This window comes from Schistocerca cancellata, chromosome 5 (genome assembly GCF_023864275.1).
Source record: "Schistocerca cancellata isolate TAMUIC-IGC-003103 chromosome 5, iqSchCanc2.1, whole genome shotgun sequence".
Classification (NCBI taxonomy): domain Eukaryota; kingdom Metazoa; phylum Arthropoda; class Insecta; order Orthoptera; family Acrididae; genus Schistocerca; species Schistocerca cancellata.
The window spans coordinates 426,210,984-426,236,623 of NC_064630.1; the positions used below are offsets into that span (position 1 = coordinate 426,210,984).

At 40.6% G+C, this 25,640-nt stretch overlaps 1 protein-coding gene across 2 annotated transcripts in view; it reads right to left on the minus strand.

Annotated features, from left to right (window-relative positions):
- The window catches only part of LOC126187547 (major facilitator superfamily domain-containing protein 6), a 143,214-nt gene that overhangs the window by 73,876 nt on the left and 43,698 nt on the right, over positions 1–25,640 (minus strand). For both annotated transcript variants that reach the window (XM_049928697.1, XM_049928698.1), the window contains exons 4-6: positions 22,083–22,270; positions 14,896–15,032; positions 3,952–4,073 (exon numbers count right to left, since the gene is read on the minus strand). In XM_049928697.1, the coding sequence (XP_049784654.1) occupies positions 3,952–4,073; positions 14,896–15,032; positions 22,083–22,270 (447 nt within the window). The remainder of the gene's footprint in view (positions 1–3,951; positions 4,074–14,895; positions 15,033–22,082; positions 22,271–25,640) is intronic.

Genomic DNA, 25,640 nt, shown 5'->3' on the forward strand with positions numbered 1-25,640 from the left:
GAAACACCATTGGAAGATACGTTAAGTACCTCCACAAAAGGCAAAAGTTTACAAAACCCATCCGAAACCAGGTTTGGACAAGCGATATGATGGGTAAAATCACTGGCCGACAGTGGATGATATTTTGTCACCACGAACATGTAAGTATGAGTGCTGCAGTTCCAGAACAAAGACAAAGTGCATAAAATGCAATCAGTACTTATGTCTTGCAAAAGGAAAGAATTGTTTCAAATTATTTCACGAAAAGTGAAGCAGTCTGAACCATGATTTTGTGTTACAAAAAAAATAAATAAAATTTATTATTAATTTTTTTGCCACAGAATATGATTTGCAATCTATGCAACGTTTTTTATAATAACTAATAAATAAAAGTAATGAAAGAATAATTTTTTATTCATAACTGTTCCTCAGGTAACTTATAATATCAAACAAATAGCAGGAATGCAGAGGATAATTTTGGTGAAATAAAACCTGACCCTCACGATTGTGCTAGTTGTTTCCCGCTACATTTTTTATGGAAGAGTTTTTTTATTATTTTTCCCAGTGTCTACTATGCCCAAGTATACAGAGAATTCAACTTTATTCACCATTTTAAAAAAAAGGTGTTCAGGGTGGAAAGGGATAATGAACGTAAACTGACAACTACATAAAGTAATAAAACAGTTAAGATGATAACCAACCATTATTAGTACCAAAGGAATGTAATTAACAAAGCAAATAGTGACATAACCACTGATATGTGATCGGAGGCTTTCCCAGCATATGTGTTGTTTCCAGGGCTCTCAGGTGTCCAGCCGGTCAGTCGGGCTGACGGAGATAAATAACACTGACAATGAGCAGACAGACCATTCCGCCAGAACCAGCTGACAATAGCGGAAAGTTTATTTGCCGAAATATCGTGGGACTTCAACGATCGCATCCGGCTGGACACACAAGAGCCCTGGAAACATAACCATTGATGTTGCATAGGTGTCAAGATCACCAGAAATACATAAAAATGTACAATAATGAAATCTATTTAATAACTAACTATAAAATTAGAAATAATATACCAAAATTGTGTACCATTTGCTTACAGATAATCTGGTGTTGGCAATTTGGCCAAAATAGGCCTTTCGTAAAAATAAAATCAATCAAACTTAGCAGCGTATTTGGAACTATAATTACACAAAATCAATATGTGTTTTCAAAGTTGTAAAATCCTTTTCCATACATCTGTTATACCTTATCACTTATCATTCCTTTTTCGGTTTAAATGCAGGGAATACTGAAAACTATGGTAAGACTGTCCAGCAAGACAGAATTTCAGCAAGCTTCAGGTAATGGTTCAGAGACAGGCTATTGTCCACCACTTAAGAGCACTCCTAGCATTCAGTTAGTTTGAAAGATATCTGAAATAACAAATCTGCCGTGAAGGTTTTTATTTATGTTGTTTCTGTCACTTTTTGTTGAGACTAACTATTTTCTTTAATGACCTCCTTCATGGAGGAATCTTCCAATTCTGGCCTTCTGACACAGATTGCAAGTGGCTATTGGCTTCAGGGAAGATGTACAGCATGAAGAGATGCAAGTAGTCTACACTAAATTTCACATAGCCCACAGTGCCCAGAAAAACTATGTGGAAGGTCTTAAAACATTTTGGCTGCCCTGAACACTTGTGTTAAACTGATTCAAGCTTTCCATGATGACATGTCTGAGTAAGTGATATACCAGCATGAAACATCTGACAAATTCCCTATTACTAATGGGTTCAAACAAGGATGTGTCCTCATGCCAATGTTGTTTGCTCTGTACCTACAAGCCATGCTTTATGAGGAGTCGCCTGTAAACAAAGCAGGAGTAGAACTTAAATACAGATTTGATGGAGGGCTATTTAATCAGTCCAGACTGCACTTTAATGGGTTTACAAGCATCACTCAGGTAACTGAACTACAGTACACTGATGGCAAAGCTTCTCCAGCTCACACACCCGCAGAGCTGCAACTCTCTGTAAATTGTTTCAATACTGCATACAAATGGTTTGGCCTGACCATTAACATTCAAAAACGCAGGTAATAGCACAGCCAGACCCTGGAACTACCTTTGAGAATCTCAGTATCTCTATTTCCAGCAGACATTTGGAACAAGTAGATCACTTCCTCTATTTCGGCAGTATATTATCAACTAACTGCTCGTCGGTAAAGGATGTGGAGAATAGGACACATGCTGCACATGTTCAAACCAATTCAATTGGTCATCCTAAATAAAAGTCTGACACTATGCACCAAACTGATGGTGTATCTAGCAGTTGTCATTTCTGATCTATGGCTGTGAAACCTAGAAACTATACTGCTGTGATCTTAAGAAACTAGAATGCTTAAACCAACAGAAACTTAGATACATTATGAACATCAAATCGGGTGACTTCATATCAAACACTACAATTCTTGAGAAGGTAAAGATGAATAGTATAGAAGCCACCATTATTGGTCACCAATTCACATGGATTTGACATGACCAGCAGATGAAAGGTAAGTGACTTCCTTGACAAATTTTATATAGTGAAATGAGCACAGGTAAAAAGCCCTGTGGTGCTCCTCTGAAGCATTATAAGGACCAATTCAAGGAGGACTTAAAGAGTCTTAACACTGACCCAAGCAATTGGAGCGCCTCAGCAGAAAATTGTAAAAATTGACCCACACCTACTTCAGCTGCTGTCTTACATTTTGAACAGGAACATCAGAGACAGCGAACTAAAAACACCAAGAGATGCAAACTTTGGTAGGTACAGCCACACCCTTCACCCTCTATTATGTGTAATGTATGTGGCTGCATGTTTCATGCCATCATACCCATCTCCAAGCCTGAACTGCCAAGCAATAATGGAAACACAGGAGAAAAATGAAAACTCTTATACGAGTATCAGCTGATGAGTTCACAGCTGTCAATTACTACCAAAGGTATCAAGGAAGCCAAGATGAATGTCCCCATATCATAAAATTGCCCTCACTGGCTTGCATCCATGGTGCAGTGCATGTTTTGAGGATCCATTTACCTGAACCACAGCATATCTGGACAAAACCATCAACATGCAACAAGAAACTTAATTCATTTGACCAGGTGGCAAATTTCCACTGGTCCACGAACCAATCTTGGCAATCTTGCACACACCGCAAATGTAACTGAATATACCACTGGGTCAAAATGGGAACACACAGATGTCATCCACTGTGGAGACACTTTTTCACAAAGCGTGCTGAAAAGTATGCTTCAAAACATTTGTACTTGCGCCAGCATTGTAAACTGTCAGACCAGCCACAACTCACCAGCTATCCTGCTTTACAAAGTGGATCAGCCTTTGACCTCCACATTCCGTGCTGAGGCATGAATGTCCAATACATTATCACCCTCTCACAGTTTCATCATCCTTCAACCACTTTCTACGAATGATTATGACAGTATCTTGTGAACAGCTGACCAGCTTTGCTGTTCCCAAGATGCTCATTCCCAGGTGCTGGGCAATAACAATTTGTCCTCTGTCAAAGTTTCTTAGGTCAGTGAATTTCTCCCTTTTGCATTTCATATCATCCCTGCACCACTCATACACTTTTCTTACTGCACAGTAGGCCTGCAACACCCCAGGAACCATCCAGTCCCGCATTGGGATGTGGTTGTACCTTTTGATTCATCACTGCACAATCTGCCTCTAGTGTAACTTTGTCAAATATAATATGATGGCGTATCAACAAAATGTCACATTCGTCAAAGATGTACCAGTCACTCAGAACACTGCCACAGATACTAAAGAGTCCCAGAGGAAAATAACTTAACATGATCATGACATCACTGACAAGCCAGAAAACTGCTCCAAAGATGAGGTATGTATATCAGAAACTCAAATTTCTTCTAAGGCTCCATTTGAGTCATGCAGACACATCACACAATGTAAAGAGTGAAACCAAACATACTTACCTGAGAGGAAGAAAAATGGTAACTCTCCACCAAAACTCTGGACTCCATTTATTAAACCTTGTAGTGTTTTGACCCATTCATACGTCTCACAACCACTACTTTTTGCCAGATCTTCTATATGCCTATGAAACAGACCACCATTAAAGAACTTATGTATCAATGACACAAGGTCATATTTGCCAGAATAATAAATAAATTAGCTTCCATGGCATCACAATTCGATATAGGTCAAGTTAATATAATCAGTAATAACAACAATAATTATTATCACACAATGTAATTGTACTGTCTGACAAAAAATGTGAAGCATCCAGAAGGGGAGGAGAAAATAAAATGAAACTTCACCAGATGACAGAGATTGTGAGTTATTTCAGGTATTACAAAACTGAACCAAATTTACAAAGAACTTAGCAGTAAGAGTCCATTTATCAGAATGACACTGCACCTGCTCTGGCTTTGAATACACACTGATTTGATTGGGAAGGTGTCATAACACCACTGTGCCCTCTCCTGAGGCAAGCTGACCCTCAACTGTTGTAACTGGTCCTTAATACTGGCACTGAAACAGAGCTGGAGTCGAAGCTGGTTTCACATATGTTCTATCAGGGACAGGTCTGGAGATCTTGCTGGCCACAGGTGTACTTCAACATCATGCAGACTGTTCAATCTGTCATGTGTGGATGAGCATTATTCTGTTGAAGAATGCCACTGTGATACTGTTGCATGAGACGTAATATATGAGGATGCGGTTTGTCCATGATGTACAGTTGTGCCATCATAGTTCCCTCAATCACTACCAGCCATGATCTGAAGGTGTACCTGATGGCTCCTCACATCACCATACTAGGAGTAACACTGCTGTGACTCTCCAAAATTTGGAAAAATGGGACCTATCTCCAGGTTGCCCCAATTTCAAAGATGATGGTCCTCCAAGTTGGTGCAGAACCATGATTCACTGCTGAACACAATGCAAAGCCATTTATAGGCATCACTACAGATGCAGCCATTTGTGTTGAGCTGTTAATGTCAGCTTACGCACGCAATGGCAATTCCCTAGTACGGCTGCTGCTAATCCCTGATCAATGGTGTGGGATGACACAGAATGCTACAGAGATCCATTATTTGTTCTCTAGTGGCAGGTGCTGACCAAAACCTTGATGATGAGTCTGTCTGCCCTCCAGTCCCCATGCAGTCCATTGGGCCAGTGACACATCTCAATGCCCCACAAAACAATTTAACCTGCCAGCCAAGTACAGGACCACAAAGAGACCCCTTTCAAATATTGTCAGGTGTTGGTAACATTGTCTCATTTGAGTACAAGGAATCTTTGAATTCCTTGCAGTGATTACTCAACGTCTATTCCCACTCACACTTCTTATATACTCTACCTGCATTGTTAACAACATAAACAGGGACAACACTAATGCACTCTAGTGTCATTCTACCTATCACAGAGAATTAATTTAATTGGATAGATTAAAAATGTACCCACCAAGTGGCGGAAGAACACAAACATAAAAGAAGGTTGTAATCAGGCACGCTTTTGGAGCAAGTGGCTCCTCCTTCAGGCAGAAGAGTTGAAGGGGAAGGAAGATGGCTGAAGGAAAAGGACTGGACAGGTCTAGGAAAATGGGTAGTTTTTGGGAAAGTCACCTAGAACTGCGGGTCTGGGGAGACTTTTACTGCACGGGATGAGAAGGAAAGACTGATTGTTGGGGACTGCATCAGGTGAGATCTGAAAACCTGAGAGCTTGAAGGTGGATGACAGGGTAATATGCAAGACAGAGATTACTGCTTAAACATCAGGCATGAGTTAGTAACAATGATAACAACAAAAAGTTGAGTGCATTGTACGTAACAGAGGTGGGAGGGGGGCAGTGAAAAAACAGACAGGTAAGACAATGAAAGATGTAGAAAACTAAAATGGAGTAAAGAAAAGAGTAGTTACTGTGAAGAAATACCGAGACAGAAAAAAAAAATGTAAATTAACGCCAGGTGGATGGCGAGAACCAAGGACATGTTCTCACCTGTGGAGTTCTGAGAAACTGGTATCTGGAGGAAGAATCCAGATGGTTCATGTAGTGAAACAGGCACAGAAGTCACGATTGTCATGTTGTAGAGCATGCTCTGCAACAGGATACTGCATGTTGCCAGTATACACCTTCTGCCTATGCCCATTAATCCTAGCCGATAATATGGTCATAGTCATGCTGACGTAAAAGGCCAAATAGTGTTTACATAACAGCTGTTGCAGGTGTTATTGAACAACTTCCCCATTTGTTTCTCCCACTGGGTGATTTCAATGCCCGTAATGTATTACGAGTCTCAAACTGGACTTCCCCTGGAAGTCAAGTCTTAGAGAACCACATGATGTCTCAGAAGCTGTGCATCCTCAACACAATCAATCCCACTCATTTCTCGGCTGCTACTGGGTCATCCTCAGGCATCAACCTCTCTTCCTGCTCTCCATCCCTTGCAGACTAACCACAGTGGAAGAAGCTGATGACCTTCATTCAGGTGAGCACTTCCCACTGTGGATCCACCTACCGGATGAAGGATTGGTTAAACAGAAGCCACTGGAATGGATAATCAGTGAGGCTAACTGGGTATTGTTCAGACAGTGTGCTGTGCTTGAACACCCCAAGTGTACAGGAATTGGTGGACTGCCTCACATGAGTAATCCATTGTGCTGCTGACCTATCTCTCCCAGTGCCCTCAGGTCATCTAGGAGGTGACCTTGGTGGGCAGATGAGTGCCATTTGGCAATCCAGAACAGGCGTGTTTAAATGCCAGGCAACAGCAGACAACCTCAGAGCCTTTTGAGTCATGAGGGCCAAAGCTCAACATGTCATTAAGGAGAGCAGGAAACAATCTTGGCAAGTGTTCCTGGCCTTTATCAACCATTCCACTTGTTCTGCTTAAGAATGGGAAGCCACCTGGAGGATTTCCAGTTAACAAAGTTGTTTACCAGTACCAGGAGTGCTGAAACAGGCGTCTCTGAACAACACCCATACACTTTGCTCAGACAGTGGCTGAGCACTGTGCAAAACTACTGCCAATGCAATCCAGGATCCGGTGTCTTGTCACGACTGTGCGACTATCGAGAGGGGCCCGTTGGATTTCAGATCCAACAATTCTGAGTCGTACAGCCTCCTTTCTCCATGTGGGAGCTGGAATCAACACTGTTTAAGACTCGTAACACTGCAACCGGTTATGACCAAATCTGGTACTGCATTTACCAGTTGCAGCAAAAGAAAACCACCTCGAATGTTTTAATCCTATGCGGTAGATGGACAACCTCCCAACTCAAGGAGTGAGGCAATTCTTATACCTCTCTTCAAACCAGGAAAGGACTGCATGTGTCCCAGAAGTTAGGAGTATCGTCTTAATGAGGTATGTAGGAAAAACTCTGCACCAAATGGTTAACCGTTGTCTGGCCTTGTTAAAGAACAGGCAATTCCTTAGCCATTCTAAGTGTAGATTCTGGAGATCTCAGTCCTCTGTCGACACTCCAACCCTGCCAGAGGCAGCTATTCAGCAGGCTTTCCTATGTGACCATCACTGTATCATCATATCATTTGATGTCAGTAAGGCACACGGTACTACCTGGAGACACAGTATTCTCATACAGCTGCATCAGTGAGGCTTTTGTGGGCACTTCCCCATCTTCCCACAGTCTTCCCTGTCTTGGCGGTATTTTAGGATCCAAGTTGGTGATATGCTGTCCACCATGTTGAGCAGGAGAATGGTATCCCTCAGGGCAGTGTTTTATGTGTTACCCTCTTTACCATAAACAACATCACATCTACGGTAAGGAAAACTGTACTGTGCTCCTTATTTGTGGACAATTTTGCTGTTTTCTGTTCCTTCTCTAGAGCTACAACAGTGAGCCATCAGTTGTATCTTACATTGCGGATATTAGAGGAGTGGGCTGCAAAGACAGGTTTTCAGTTTTCTGTAGATAAGTGTACATGTGTTCATTTTAATCATTATTGTCATATTTTTAATTTACCTGACTTGTATGTGAGAGACACAATTCTGCATTTTAGAATGTCAGTGAAGTTTCTGGATCTCATTTTTTATTCCAAATTTTTGTGGTTCCCACACCTGAGAGACCTCAAAGCCAGAACCCTCAAAGCACTGAACATCATAAAATTCCTTAGGCACACATCTTGCAAAGCAGAAAGGGTGAATCTGCTCCAGTTTTGCAGGGCTTTCGTTGCTCACAGTTAGATTATGGGTGCACTGTGTATGCATGAGCAAGGCTGTCTTATTTGAAGATCACTGACGCTGTCCGTCATGGTTGGATTTGGCTGGGCGTGGGTGCTTATAGGACCAGCCCCATACCCAGTCTCTATGTTGAGGCCAGTCTATTGCATACTGCAGAGGTAAACACAGGGAGCAGAAAGCAATCTTCTCAGCCACTTGAAATGCAATGGCTACAGCTTGTATGTAAGTAACCAAGGAGAGAACAGATGAGTGGTGTGTTATTGACAAACACAGCAACACCTCCCTTGGCTCCGTCCCCAGTCAAGTCACCCTTTTGCTGGAGGGCATAGCCCAATAACACAGTGGCTTTGAAATGTGTTTCCTGTAAACAAAAGCACAGGAGCTGTCCCCTGCCAAGAGTTTCAGTTCCTCCACATGAGTCACGAACCCATCCCTGTTCCACATGATAGATGGCTTCCATACTACAGTGGAACATGTCCTTTTTCAGCTCCATGGTAAAGTGGATGTTTCCACAAATGGAATTTAAACGGTCCAAGAATTGACTAGTTTTCTCCTCACCACAGGGTCACACTACGGAAGTGTCCTCCATATAGTCCCAAAAGATGACGGGTTTAAAACTTGCACAGCCCAACATCATCTCAAAATCTTCTGTAAAATGGTTGGCCACCAAGAGTGATGAAGGGCCTTCTATGACAAACTCATCAATTTCTTGATGAAATTTATTACTAAACAAAAGAACTTAAGTTGGGGGAGAGTACATGTTGACGTAAGGATATGTTTTTTTTTTTTTTTTAATATTTTACAATCAAGCACATGAACTTAGCAAGTAAATAGTGACACAATGTCACAGCCACCCATACAAATTTGAACAGCTGAGCCTCAGAGTTTTAAGCCTGCTGATAAACGTGCAGAATTTGGGTGAGGGCACTTCCCAACAAAATTGTAAATGTTAAGTGAATAGGTGAAGCTGGGGGTGGTCTTCTTTCACTTACCGCTCTTCAATTACAGCCCAGTGAGGAAGGGGGACATATTGTTACATTGCCCATTTACTGCATTTGCACAGAGGAATCCTGCCAAAAGAGGAGCTAGATTTCCTTGTGATATCACCAGAACAATGACAAGCTTGAACACCCATTATTAAGCAAGCAGACTTTACTCTCTGTAGGTTGTCATCTCCTGATGAAAAAGACTGTAATAATCTTCAAAAATTTACAGCTTCGCTCCAATATGATTGTGTTCTGAACTTCAAGAAAATTTTATACGAGGAAGCCACTATGAAAAACTTCAATGTCTTTTGCCACTTTTAGCATCCATGAGTTGTGACATGGTCACTGTAGAGTTCTCCCATGACCCAGGAAATATTTATTTTATTACAATTCCAGCCACAGAAAAGTTTGTTCACCAATGAGGTTATTAACTTCAATGATGACTATCTTCGGACCTATAAATTATACATACAGAGATACATAAATACACTCCTGGAAATGGAAAAAAGAACACATTGACACCGGTGTGTCAGACCCACCATACTTGCTCCGGACACTGCGAGAGGGCTGTACAAGCAATGATCACACGCACGGCATTTGTGCACCGCCGCCGTCAGTGTCAGCCAGTTTGCCGTGGCATACGGAGCTCCATCGCAGTCTTTAACACTGGTAGCATGCCGCGACAGCGTGGACGTGAACCGTATGTGCAATTGACGGACTTTGAGCGAGGGCGTATAGTGGGCATGCGGGAGGCCGGGTGGACGTACCGCCGAATTGCTCAACACGTGGGGAGTGAGGTCTCCACAGTACATCGATGTTGTCGCCAGTGGTCGGCGGAAGGTGCACGTGCCCGTCGACCTGGGACCGGACCGCAGCGACGCACGGATGCACGCAAAGACCGTAGGATCCTGCGCAGTGCCGTAGGGGACCGCACCGCCACTTCCCAGCAAATTAGGGACACTGTTGCTCCTGGGGTATTGGCGAGGACCATTCGCAACCGTCTCCATGAAGCTGGGCTACGGTCCCGCACACCGTTGGGCGGTCTTCCGCTCACGCCCCAACATCGTGCAGCCCGCCTCCAGTGGTGTCGCGACAGGCGTGAATGGAGGGACGAATGGAGACGTGTCGTCTTCAGCGATGAGAGTTGCTTCTGCCTTGGTGCCAATGATGGTCGTATGCGTGTTTGGCGCCGTGCAGGTGAGCGCCACAATCAGGACTGCATACGACCGAGGCACACAGGGCCAACACCCGGCATCATGGTGTGGGGAGCGATCTCCTACACTGGCCGTACACCACTGGTGATCGTCGAGGGGACACTGAATAGTGCACGGTACATCCAAACCGTCATCGAACCCATCGTTCTACCATTCCTAGACCAGCAAGGGAACTTGCTGTTCCAACAGGACAATGCACGTCTGCATGTATCCCGTGCCACCCAACGTGCTCTAGAAGGTGTAAGTCAACTACTCTGGCCAGCAAGATCTCCGGATCTGTCCCCCATTGAGCATGTTTGGGACTGGATGAAGCGTCGTCTCACGCGGTCTGCACGTCCAGCACGAACGCTGGTCCAACTGAGGCGCCAGGTGGAAATGGCATGGCAAGCCGTTCCACAGGACTACATCCAGCATCTCTACGATTGTCTCCATGGGAGAATAGCAGCCTGCATTGCTGCGAAAGGTGGATATACACTGTACTAGTGCCGACATTGTGCATGCTCTGTTGCCAGTGTCTATGTGCCTGTGGTTCTGTCAGTGTGATCATGTGATGTATCTGACCCCAGGAATGTGTCAATAAAGTTTCCCCTTCCTGGGACAATGAATTCACGGTGTTCTTATTTCAATTTCCAGGAGTGTATATCTATATTCCACAAATCCAGAACCAGAAATAAATTTAAGCATTGCGGAAACATTCCCATAGGTGGAGAGATGTAGTATACTAAACATACCACGCCGTTACATGTAGAGATGGTGTGACAGTACAGGCCCCAAGAAAGCAACTGTTAAACTTCAGGAGTGCACACAGCCATGAACACGAAGTTTGTTATGCCCTATGTGACAGTTGTCGGCATGCAAGCTCATGTTTGAGAGATAAGAGGGATGGTAGCAAGCCATGTGGTGGCTGAGTGTGGCTGCCCACAACAGCAACAGCTTTGTAGTTTGCCAGCTAGATGTCGACACTCTTTGAGCTCTGCTACTGATACTAGATAATGACTTACTCACTCTGAAAGTACTTGGCCGATATTTTCAGTGCTCAAAAGCTATTGGGGAGAAAAATGAGAGACTAAAGCATCATGTTAAAGACTGAAAAATCAGATAACTTCTAACAAAATGTGAACCCAGTAAGATACTGGAAAGCCAGTACAACAGAAATAAAGGGAAAATTATAGCGAGTATGAGGGCATAAGTGCATCCTCGGTTTGATGAATTTTTTTAAGTTATTCTGTGTTAAACAACTTATAAACTGTATGAACCTTACAAAATTTTAACTTGGTGACAACTACACTCATAAATAAAGTGTCAATCAATAGATAGATCTGGTACAGACCTATTAGAGAATTAAACCAAAATTGCGAAAAACATTAACATTTCTGAACTATAGGCTGGAACATGTATTCCGTGCTGAAAATCGGCAAATTTAGCCACATGATTAATTTATACCATAAAACTAACAGCAGCATTACAGAATAAAAATAGTTAGGGCAGTAGAAATAGGTTTGTAATTAATTGTTTACATTTGTTAACAATATCATCACCAAAAGTAATGTTTTTCATGTTAAAAGTGTATTTTATATGCAAAAACCAGTGTGCATTTACTAAAAATCATACCAGTACTGAAAAGCTGGTAAAATTTGGAAGTGATTTCACATACAACACTTGTATACATCAATAAATTTATATTTTTGGAAGCAAATATACCTGATTTAACACATGTGACCCATGCAATAGTATAAATACCCAGCCGCCATCTTGCCTCAGTGCAGGCTGGTTTGGAGAGTATTCACAAGCAATCCCCGTGTGACTTGTATGGGCAGCGATTATGTTATCTTGTGAAAGTATTGAGAGTTTTCTAAGTGTCGAGTTGTGGAATTAGAAAATTTTCACATGTATGTCACCAGTGAACATTCAGCAATATTTTTGAACTGTGGACACCAGGGAATGATTGGGAACTCTTGAAATTTTACCATAAATCTGGATTTGGACTTGTGATTTTTGCCAGTTAGCATCTGAGAACTTTAACTTGAATTGGAACCAGGCTGGACTTCACAATTTTTCAAGATTTTGGAGTAAGTGGGGACATAGCTGAGATACTGCCTGGTTACTTACATTCTTGCATAGGATACACATTCATCCTTGGAAGTTGATTAAACTCGTTACTGCCGGTCATAAGGAAAATAAATCTAATAATTTTATGAAACTCGGATCCTTGACAGTTGTGACTTTATTACGCAAATCCCTACCTGCAGTATGTTGAATAATTTGGACCAATGTGATGAGTGAATGGCTGGTTTTCAAGTTAGCCAGTGCACATAGGAATTAGTGGGCAGTGGAGTACAGTTACAATGTTACAATGAAAATGATTGGCTGTGCAAGCTTCACCACAAAGCTATAAAATTTGAGTATCTAAGCACCACTGCAACATCTATGTTGACACTTTGAGGAAACACATCAGACTGTCATAAAGCGACAAGTGCCTTATCTGCAATCTGGCACAATATATATATGAACACACTGCCAAACATAATATCCCTCATCTCAATGACTGCTTCACAGTCTGTACCATAAGGATCCTCCCCACCAACACCAGCTTTTCTGAACTGCGCAGGTGGGAACTTTCCCTGCAATACATCTTATGTTCCCGTAACCCTCCTGGCCTCAACCTTCGTTAGTCACTGTCCTCATCCATCCAGCCCTCTCCCTGTTCCCATTCCAGCACTACACAGCCATAATTTCACCACCACACCCAGTCTTTTAATTTCTCTCCTTTCCACAACTTACCCCTTCCACCCTCCCCACCTTCTCTCCTGCCCTCCATCTAAACTGCAACACTTCAACTGTCCGCCACTCCCACCATACTATCCCTCCCCCTCCCCACCCCAGTCTCATTCTTACCCCCACCCAGTCGCCACTCCCATCATGCACTGGTGCTGCTGCTCGCAGTGTGGTTTCAGCTCTCTGAGACTGCAGACGTGTGTGCAAGTTGCGTTTGTGTGTTTGTGTGTGTGTGTGTGTGTGTGTGTGTGTGTGTGTGTGTGTGCTGCTGACAAAGGCCTTAAGCCGAAAGCTATAATTGTGTGAATCTTTTTGTTGTGCCTATCACGACTCAGCATCTCTGCTATATGGTGAGTAGCAACTTTCCTTCTCTGATATTTTTACAATAGATATCACTGCTACATCTCAGATAACAAGATTTAAATAGCAGTATTCTCTTGGATTAAGTGTACAATATACTTCCGACAGGAGTTAGTGCAACTATGCTTACATACTTCAAAATTAAAAAGAGGAAGTATGCTTTAATAAAATGTAATACTAACTATGTTGCAAAAATTACACAACACTTATATTACATTACAATGCAAATGACAACTGAAACACAAGCTCTGAAGTTTGTTAATACATAAAGTACAACAAAACTAGATTGCACACTCTGCAACCATACAATCCACTTGCCAATCACAAATTGTAGGTTATGGCTCCAAAAAATATCTGATATGGCATGCAAATGTGCCCAATTAAGGATCAATCAAAACCTCAGTATGTATGTACTGTATATATCAGAAAAGCTATGTAAATGTAGCTAAAACACACACCAATAATGTGAAAGACAGTGGTCAAAACCGAGTAAAATATAAAAATGAATGAACTGTTACAACACAAAGCTCACATGAAATATATAGGCCACCAAATAGCAAAATGAAAAACAAAAACATATTGAGGAAGGACACACAGGCATGCTGTAAAATATAAAAGCACCATACAACATAATAGTGAAAAACAAATATGAAATTTGTAGTCAACAAAAGTCATTGTAAAAACTTTATATACACCTCGTGACCTCTTAATAGGGGAGAACTGTCACTGTCTTATTTACATTTAATGATGTGAGACCTTCTGCACAGTACATGTTATTACCAACTGGTAACATGTGGGTTTGGCTAAAAAGAAAGAAAGTTAGCATCAAAACATAAACTCAAGAGACCAAGTCGATCAACAGGAGTGTTAACACAAGCTAAGATTCAGTTTATATTCGAGGTGTGTTACTTGTAGTTGCATGGCAGTCTAACTTGTTTCCTCCGAGTGTCAACATGTATGTTGTAGAGGGGTTAACATACTCAAATTCTGTGGCTTTGTGATGCTGCTTATGGGGGTAATCATTTTCACTGTACCATCTAGAAACGTAATGACACAATATGTTTGGTATACCACATCTATGCAGCTACAGGAATGTTTCCACGTTTGTTAAATTGATTTTTGATTCTGTATTTGTGTAATCTGAATATATTTGGGAATCAATCTACCTCTGTATTATATATCTATGGGTTTGAAGGTGATCATCATTGACTGAAATTAATAACCTCATTGATGAACACTTGTGGTCTGCAAATGGAATTATAATAAAATAGGCTTTCCATTAGTTTTCAGAATTATTTAATTCATAGCCATTAGTCAGCTACTACTATTTAATAAAAATATTGTTCTTTGTGTTTGATGACAGAAAATTACACACTCACCAAAACAAAAACTGCCACACCATAGCAGTGCACAGACCAACAGCAATAGTCCATATCAAGAAGACAACAATTCGGATTTCCGTGAAAAGCCTCCCAACATCTCGAATAATACTAGCAGACAGCTTAGTCTGGGTGTACTAAACAAACAGAAAACCACATTAGACTTTATTCTTTCCATACAGACAACAATTAAAGGAAAAAAATGTATACAGACACTGTAACTAATTCAGTAAAAAAGTTACACACTGAAAAATAATTGCAAATTTTACTTTAATCATTCATGAAAGACAATGCTGTTAATATTTACCAACTATTACTAAAACAAAAATATCCAAGCTTGCCTAAACTACGAAATAAGATGTAAAGGAATGTTCTGAAGATAACTAAGGCAACCCCTGATTTTTAAACAATGCATCATTTGCAGTTAACATGTTAATGACTACTTTCTTCCCCTACATTTTCTATTGCATCACAAGCTGCTCTTTCAGTGTTGGTATGAACTGATTTTACTAAAACACAGACAGTAGAACTCATGCTCATCCATTATTGTACCTGGTACCTGAAAACATTCATAACTGCCATAATAGAAATGATGGTTTTCAAGTAAGAGCCACAGTGGTATGACATTATCCCCCAGCTATGAATTTTTTAAATGAACCTTTGAGCAATATAATTGATTTACCTATCTATCCTGTGTTGCAAGTATGCATTATGTGTAATGACATTAAGTGCAGTGGCAGGAAGAAAACAACTTCTGGTTAGGACAGTACAGGGTCATCAATGCAAAATCAAAAAAGAGTGCAGGGGTAGACCTAATGACGATTAAGAGAACAGGGATGCAAGTAAGCTACAGCACAATGGACACATTATTGTAGCCAAATAACACAAAATAAGTACCCACCACAGCAGTACAAGTTTATATGCCAATTAGTTCTGCAGGTGATGATGAAATTGTAATGAGATGATGAGATAAACAAAATTATTTGGTACTTAAGGGAGATGAAAATTTAACTGTGATGGATGACTGAAATTTGGTAGTAGGAAAACCAACAAAAGGAAAACTAGTACAATTTAGTTTGGGGGAAAGGAATTAAAGAGGAAGTCACTTGCATAATTTAACATTCACTCACACTTGGTTTAAGAATCATGAAAGAAGTGAATATGTGTAACAGGCATGGAGACAGTAGATCACTTCAGACTGATTATGTAAGGGTAAGACAAGATTTTGAAACCAGATTTTCAACCATGATACATTTCTAGGGCCAGATGTTGACATTCACCGTAATTTATTTGTTATGAACTGCAGATTAGAGCTGAAGAATGACAAGAAGGTAGGAAATTAAGTAGATGGGACCCAAATACACTGTAGGAACCACAGCTTGTGGACGGTTTCACAGGAATCATTGGGCAATACTGAAAGAGGAAAAGGAATATAACTGAAGACACATGGGTAGCTTTTATAGATGAAACAGGGAAGGTGGCAGAGAATCACAGAAGTAAAAAGACAAGGCCTCATAGACATCCCTGTATAACCCAGGTTTTACTGAATTTAACTGATGAAAGGAGAAAACATAATGTTGTGTTGGCAGAAGAGCCAACACCGTGTTACTAGTGGAGGCCAAAATGCACGTGTTTTAGCTCACGCAGGCTGGCATCAGGAGGGAAGAACTATGCTGACGTGAGGTCTGAAACATGACAAGGAATTAGAATTCAGAAAGCGGACGTAATTAGTTTGATACTTAACTTTAATCCATTAATGATGAACGTCGCTCTTGACGGTACGTGAGTCACAATATTATCTGTTCAGAAGACATAGTAACTGAATATGGCGCCTTGCTAGGTCGTAGCAAATGACGTAGCTGAAGGCTATGCTAAACTGTCATCTCTGCAAATGAGAGTTTATGTATACAGTGAACCATCACTACCAAAGTTGGCTGTACAACTGGGGCGAGTGCTAGGGAGTCTGTCTAGACTAGACCTGCCGTTTGGCGGCACTCGGTCTGCAATCACTGATAGTGGCGACACGCGGGCCCGACGTATGCTAATGGACTGCGACCGATTTAAAGGCTACCACCTAGCAAGTGTGGTGTCTGGCGGTGACACCACACATAACAATGCAGCAATTGAAGCAGATGAATGGGAATACAGACACATTAACAATTAGACAGGCAGAAAGTGAAAAGAGCTAAGCAGGAATGGGTAGACAACAAATGCAAAACTGTAGAACCATGCATAATTAGGGAATGTAAATGCCATTGAGAGGAAAATTAAAAAGACCTTTGGAGAAAAGAGAAGCAGCAATATGAGCATCAAGAGCTCAGAAGGCAAGCCAGTACCAAGCAAAGAAGAAAAAGCTGAAAAGTGTAAGGCATATATCTACGAGGGTTGACTGCATGGGCGATTCTAGAAGTTGGTCTGGAGGGGGGGGGGGGGGGGTGTTAATGGGGGCAGGTGAGGGGGAGGGGGGGTTGGGGGAATGGAATATGGCTTAACAAAAGGAGAGTTGGGGTCCTCTACCAACAAATTGGTAAAATTTGGTGTTGCTTAAAGTAGTTTTTGGTAACTGTTTTGGAGTTCAGGGTAAGAAATGTGTATTAATAAATAATAAGACACCTATTTTAAGTTAAATGATATTTACTGGCTTAGGTAGTAAGCTGTTTGCACTCTTATTCTTTTGTTAAAATGTGTTTGTAATACACTGCAACCTATATTGCTACATAATTATATTAAAAAAAAGATTGAATCTGTTTGAGTAATATATCTGCTGATTCCTGAAAGTAATTTTATCCAGTGTAATATGATACTCTATGGAGGAGGGAGGCTAAAGCCCCAGCCCCCTTGCCACCGCCCCTGGTTGACTGAAAAGAAATGCCTCCACCTTTGTAACTCTTCTCAACAGTTGGCAGCATTAGTATGCGGAAGGTACTGGCTTAATGCATAGCCTCTTCTCTACAGCTCCAGTTGGTGGGAAGCCTTAGCATTGAACAGTCTCATATAAAAGATGTGACCAGTTGATAGGACACATCCTGAGGTGTCAATGGAATTATCGATGGAATGAAATATGGGAGATAACAGAGACCAAAGCTTCAACACAACAAGTAAGTTCAAATGGATGTAGGCTGCTGTAGTTATGCAGACATGAAGAGGCTTGCACAGGGCAGACTAATCTGGAGAAGTGCATAAAACTAGTCAGTGGAATAAAGACCACACCAATAATAAATATGACAGTAAGCTGCTTCTGTTTGCATTGGTGAATTTGCAGCTTCAAAGTTTTTGTATTTCTAATGTTTTCCTTTTTTAAAAGTAACTGATTTCAATGTGCTTCAAATCTTGCTTATTTTTAACTATGTAGTTGTTTTGAGTACATTCATTTTTAGATGTAGCCCATTTGATTCAGAAGAGCTTGACAGCCTTACAGTGATTTATCACAAGTTTTATTCAATGTGATTAGCTGAAATTAAACAATAGTAAGTCTGGTCAAGTGACATCGGTGTATTGGTCTAAAAACTTGAAGTCACGTGATATAGACGCCCTTCATATGTAATGACATACATTTTCTCCCATGAACCATGGACCTTGCCGGTGGTGGGGAGGCTTGCGTGCCTCAGCGATACAGATAGCCATACCATAGGTGCAACCACAACGGAGCGGTATCTGTTGAGAGGCCAGACAAACGTGTGGTTCCTGAAGAGGGGCAGCAGCCTTTTCAGTAGTTGCAGGGGCAACAGTCTAGATGATTGACTGATCTGGCCTTTTAACACTAACCAAAACGGCCTTGCTGTGCTGATACTGTGAATGGCTGAAAGCAAGGGGAAACTTCAGCTGTAATTTTTCCCGAGGGCATGCAGCTTTACTGTATGGTTAAATGATGATGGCGTCCTCTTGGGTAAAATATTCCGGAGGTAAAATAGTCCCCCATTGTGATCTCCGGAGGGGGAGGGGGGGGGCAGGGAGGAGGGGGGAGGACTTCTCAGGAGGACGTTGTTAACAGGAGAAAGAAAACTGGCGTTCTACGGATCGGAGCGTGGAATGCCAGATCCCTTAATCAGGCAGGCAGGTTAGAAAATTTAAAAAGGGAAATGGTTAGGTTAAAGTTAGATATGGTGGGAATTAGTGAAGTTCGGTGGCAGGAGGAACAAGACTTCTGGTCAGGTGACTATAGGGTTATAAACACAAAATCAAATAGGGGTAATGCAGGAGTAGGTTTAATAATGAATAGGAAAACAGGAATTCGAGTAAGCTACTACAAACAGCATAATGAACGCATTATTGTGGCAAAGATAGATATGAAGCCCATGGCTACCACAGTAGTACAAGTTTATATGCCAACTAGCTCCGCAGATGACGAACAGATTGATGAAATGTATGATGGGATAAAAGAAATTATTCAGATAGTGAAGGGAGTCGAAATTTTAATTGTCATGGGTGACTGGAACTCGATAGTAGGAAAAGGAAGAGAAGGAAACGTAGTAGGTGGATATGGAATGGGATTAAGGAATGAAAGAGGAAGCCGCCTGGCAGAATTTTGCACAGAGCATAACTTAATCATAGCTAACACTTGGTTCAAGAATCATAAAAGAAGGTTGTACATATGGAAGATGCCTGGAGATACTGGAAGGTCTCAGATAGATTATATAACGGTAAGACAGAGATTCAGGAACCAGGTTTTAAATTGTAAGACATTTCCACGGGCAGATGTGGACTCTGACCACAATCTATTGGTTATGAACTGTAGATTAAAACCGAAGAAACTGCAAAAAGGTGGGAATTTGAGGAGACGGGACCTGGATAAACTGAAAGAACCAGAGGTTGTAGAGAGCTTCAGGGAGAGCATTAGGGAACGATTGACAAGAATGGGGGAAAGAAATACAGTAGAAGAAGAATGGGTAGCTTTGAGAGATGAAATAGTGAAGGTATCAGAGGATCAAGTAGGTAAAAAGATGAGGGCTAATAGAAATCCTTGGGTAACAGAAGAGATGTTGAATTTAACTGATGAAAGGAAATAATATAAAAATGGAGTAAATGAAGCAGGCAAAAAGGAATACAAAAGTCTCAAAAATGAGATTGACAGGAAGTGCAAAATGGCTAAGCAGGGATGGCTAGAGGACAAATGTGAGGATGCAGAGGTGCATATCACTAGGGGTAAGATAGATACTGCCTACAGGGAAATTAAAGAGACCTTTGGATAAAAGAGAACCACTTGCATGAATATCAAGAGCTCTGATGGAAACCCAGTTCTAAGCAAAAAAGGGAAAGCAGAAAGGTGGAAGGAGTATATAGAGGATCTATACGAAGGCGATGTTCTTGAGGACAATATTATAGAAATGGAAGAGAATGTAGATGAAGATGAAATAGGAGATATGATACTGCGTGAAGAATTTGACAGAGCACTGAAACACCTAAGTCGAAACAAGGACCCAGGAGTAGACAACATTCTATTAGAACTACTGACAGCCTTGGAAGAGCCAGGCCTAACAAAACTCTACCATCTAGTGAGCAAGATGTATGCGACAGGCGAAATACCCTCAGACTTCATAACGAATATAATAATTCCAATCCCACAGAAAGCAGGTGTTGACAGATGTGAAAATTACCAAACTACCAGTTTAATAAGATACGGCTGCAAAGTAATAACGTGAGTTCTTTACAGATGAATGGAAAAACTGGTAGAAGACGACCTCAGGGAAGATCAGTTTGGATTCTGTAGAAATGTTGGAACACGTGAGGCAATACTGACCCCTACAACTTATCTTAGAAGAAAGATTAAGGAAAGGCAAACCTACATTTCTAGCATTTGTAGACTTAGAGAAAGCTTTTAACAATGTTGACTGGAATACTCTCTTTCAAATTCTAAAGGTGGCAGGGGTAAAATACAGGGAGTGAAAGACTATTTACAATTTGTACAGAAACCAGATGGCAGTTGTAAGAGTCGAGGGACATGAAAGGGAAGCAGTGGTTGGGAAGGGAGTGAGACAGGGTAGTAGCGTCTCCCCGATGTTATTCAATCTGTATATTGAGCAAGCAGTAAAGGAAACCAAAGAAAAATTCAGAGTAGGTATTAAAATCCATGGAGAAGAAATAAAAACTTTGAGGTTCGCCGATGACATTGTAATTCTCTCAGAGACAGCAAAGGATTTGGAAGAGCAGTTGAACGGAATGGACAGTGTCTTGAAAGAAGGATATAAGATGAACATCAACAGAAGCAAAACGAGGATAATGGAATGTAGTCGAATTGAATCGGGTGATGCTGAGGGAATTAGATTAGGAAATGAGAGGCTTAAAGTAGTAAAGGAGTTTTGCTATTTGGGGAGCAAAATAACTGATGATGGTCGAAGTAGAGAGGATATAAAATGTAGACTGGCAATGGCAAGAAAAGCATTTCTGAAGAAGAGAAATTTGTTAACATCGAGTATAGATTTAAGTGTCAGGAAGTCATTTCTGAAAGAATTTGTATGGAGTGTAGCCATGTATGGAAGTGAAACGTGGACAATAAATAGTTTAGACAAGAAGAGAATACAAGCTTTCGAAATGTGGTGCTACAGAAGAATGCTGAAGATTAGATGGGTAGATCACAACTAATGAGGAGGTATTGAATAGAATTGGAGAGAAGAGAAATTTGTGGCACAACTTGACAACGAGAAGGGATCGGTTGGTGGGGCATATTCTGAGGCATCAAGGGATCACCAATTTCATATTGGAGGGCAGTGTGGAGTGTAAAAATTGTAGAGGGAGACCAAGAGATGAATACACTAAACAGATTCAGAAGGACGTAAGTTGCAGTAGGTACTGGGAGATGAAGAAGCTTGCACTGGATAGAGTAGCATGGAGAGCTGCATCAAACCAGTCTTAGGACTGAAGACCACAACAACAACAAACATTTTCTGTTTGCATTTCATGCAACTGGCTACACTGATTATGTCACATAGGTTTATTACTATATTAAATACATAACTCTTTCATCCCTTCAATCATAATAACACTACCCTGTGCAGAAACAAAATGACACTACCCTAGGTAGAAAATAGGAATCACCACATGTAGGAGGAGTAGCATACTTTACACTTCCTAAAACAAAAAATGAAACACTGTTTTCTATCCAGTACATTAATAGCAAAATAAATTAAAGAACAATTTAGAAACTGAAAAAAGCAGAATGTCATATTGCAAATACAATGCCCACAATTCACCTTAAGGCGTGAGGAGACCAAAATATCCAGTGCCATCATCACAAGCAATATATAAAACACAACTGTATAATCTTTCTTCGTTTGACCCCTGCTAAACTCATCAACTAAAATGCCAGCTAAGATTGAAAACGTTCCCCAACCAACAGCTCCCCATAAACGCTGCTGACCAAAGTTTGATGGTTGATCACCTGAAAGAGATAAATTCAGAAGCTGATTAAATCAATGTCCACCCATATGAAAACCTAGATTTCAAAATACCACTTTAAATTTTGTGTTCACATCAACATCAAAAAGTGCAAATAAATCAATATTTTACTCTTACAGATGTAATCATTATGAACAAAGGGAAAAAAAGAAAGAAAGAAAATGATATTTTAAAATCACAATCGAATTTGGAAATGTTACAGTGAAGGAATTTCATGTAAATTTCACAGAAGAGAAAACAAGCAGAATCATATTAAAAAGAAATATACAAGGCTACTACAAATGATTCATTTGTTTTCAAAGCTCTATGTTTCCTGTTATTACCTATAAAAATACAATTGATGCACAAATAAAACTGTAAACTCATTAATACAATAAATTGATGCACAAATAAAACTGTAAACTCATCGAGTTTGCATTTTGCACTCTACAAATGTTCTACGAGTGTCCCTTTGGTCACACAACACACATCCAAACATTAGTCAATTTTGTTCCATACCTTATATAGCAACATCCTGTCAATGGTCATCACAGTAGCACTGAAGTGTTCTCTGAGTTATCACAATGTTCTTGGTAGTGGGAGCATGTAAACACAGTCCTTAGTATCCCCAAAAGGAAAAATCACAAGGTGTTAGGGTGACCTAAGGGGCCAAGGGAACAGATCCACACCATCTGCACCATACCACACACTCCAGCGACGCAGAAGTTTGTCTATTAAGAAGTGACGCACACCAATGCTCCAATGACACGGTGCCCCATCTTGTTGGAAGATGAAATTCTCGGAATCAGCAGTCAGTTGTGGAATCTACCACAATTGCAACATATCAGGCAAGAGGTAACCCTCACAGTCTTATCAAAGAAGAAGAACAGCCCATACAGCTTTCTCTGTGACATTGCACAGAAAATATTAACCTCCGATGAACCTTGTTGATCTGCCACTATTTTATGAGGATTTTCAGTGGCCCACAGTCTCAGCTTGTCATGATTATCCTTTTCAGATAAATGGAAGGTTGCTTCATCAATGAACATAAGCTTAGAGGTGAAATGTTCATATTAAAGTGCTTCCTGCATTATGATGCAAAACTGAATGCACTGTTCTAATTGTTACATGAGCTGCAGACAGTATGGTTTCAAATGTAACTGCTGTTGCAAAATCCATTCCAATCAACTCTGAGACAGAATTACATCATCACCAGTAAACCTTAGAAATGTATTTGCTCTCCAGAACATAAATTTCTTTTCTCAGTTTCTTCTTGGTTTCATTTACTGTTTGCTCAATGAATAACATTGTGGACAGGTTAGAAATCCTTGTATCACTCTCTTCTTCAATATTGGCCCCTTTTCATGCCCTTAAACTCATAACTGTAGTCTGGTTTCTGCATATAATTTAGACAACCTTTCGTTCTCTTATACCGGGTAATTTGACAATGCTAGTCAACATTGCTGACCTACATATGACATCCCTAAAGTAAATCATATACATCTGTAATGGTATTCAGTCCAAGATGACATATGGGAGGGGCTTTTGAGAGATACATCCCACCTTGTAGCACCAAATGAATTCTATGAACACAAGCAATTTTGAGGTTCCACTTTGCTTTTTAGCTTATTTTAAGTATCTTTCTCACTTTTCTGGGTATCTTCACAAGTATTTGTGTGCATCTTGACTAATCTGAACTAATGTTACAGAGAGAAGAATACATGTTACTTTCTCATTTGAGGGCTTGCCCCAAAGGAACAAAAACTTATAACAGAATGCTTTTATTTCATTTTCCACGGTAACATGAAGAAAACAGATATTTTTTCTTATGGCGGACAAGAACTCTATGTAGGCACATTCTAGTGAACAATATATAACTAACATCAACTGTCAACTGACAGGCAGTAGTTGTGTTACATTATAGACTCTTTTAACAAGTGAGAAATGGTGTATCTGTTGTGTATGTGACTCCTGCAGAATAAAAATATGGAAAATAAGCTTGAGCCAAAAAAACACACTACTTAAGACAAAGGATTACTTCTGAGTGACCCTGAGAAATGAGGTCTTTGGAGAGACAGAAGTCGAGAGAGAGAGAGAGAGAGAGAGAGAGAGAATTATCAACCAGATACAACAATAAGTTAATGAGTACGTGTAATATTTTGTGTAGACAGTAGATATTTAATATTTTTCTCTCTGTCACTTGTTCAACAATATTTGATGTATGCCTGTAACTTGTCTCTTAATGTTCAGGTCTGAATTGTTTGTGCAAGTAGGATCTAGTTTTTTAACAAATAAATGAAGGAAAGATTCGTAAAGATGGGCTAAGAGACACGTATCATTAAAATTGTTGTCGTTGTTGTGGTCTTCAGTCCTGAGACTGGTTTGATGCAGCTCTCCATGCTACTCTGTCCTGTGCAAGCTTCTTCATCTCCCAGTACCTACTGCAACCTACATCCTTCTGAATCTGCTTAGTGTATTCATCTCTTGGTCTCCCCCTACGATTTTTACCCTCCGCGCTGCCCTCCAATACTAAATTGGTGATCCCTTGATGCCTCAGAACATGTCCTACCAACCGATCCCTTCTTCTGGTCAAGTTGTGCCACAAACTTCTCTTCTCCCCAATCCTATTCAATACTTCCTCATTAGTTATGTGATCTACCCATCTAATTTTCAGCATTCTTCTGTAGCACCACATTTTGAAAGCTTCTATTCTCTTCTTGTCCAAACTATTTACCGTCCATGTTTCACTTCCATACATGGCTACACTCCATACAAATACTATCAGAAATGACTTCCTGACACTTAAATCTATACTCGATGTAAACAAATTTCTCTTCTTCAGAAACGCTTTTCTTGCCATTGCCAGTCTACATTTTATAACCTCTCTACTTCGACCATCATCAGTTATTTTGCTCCCCAAATAGCAAAACTCCTTTACTACTTTAAGTGTTTCATTTCCTAATCTAATACCCTCAACATCACCCGACTTAATTCGACTACATTCCATTATCCTCGTTTTGCTTTTGTTGAAGTTCATCTTGTATCCTCCCTTCAAGACACCATCCATTCCATTCAACTGCTCTTCCAAGTCCTTTGCTGTCTCTGACAGAATTATAATGTCATCGGCGAACCTCAAAGTTTTTATTTCTTCTCCATGGATTTTAATACCTACTCTGAATTTTCTTTTGTTTCCTTTACTGCTTGTTCAATATACAGATTGAATAACATCGGGGATAGGCTACAACCCTGTCTTACTCCCTTCCCAACCACTGCTTCCCTTTCATGTCCCTCGACTCTTATAACTACCACCTGGTTTCTGTACAAATTGTAAATAGCCTTTCGCTCCCTGTATTTTACCCCTGCCACCTTTAGAA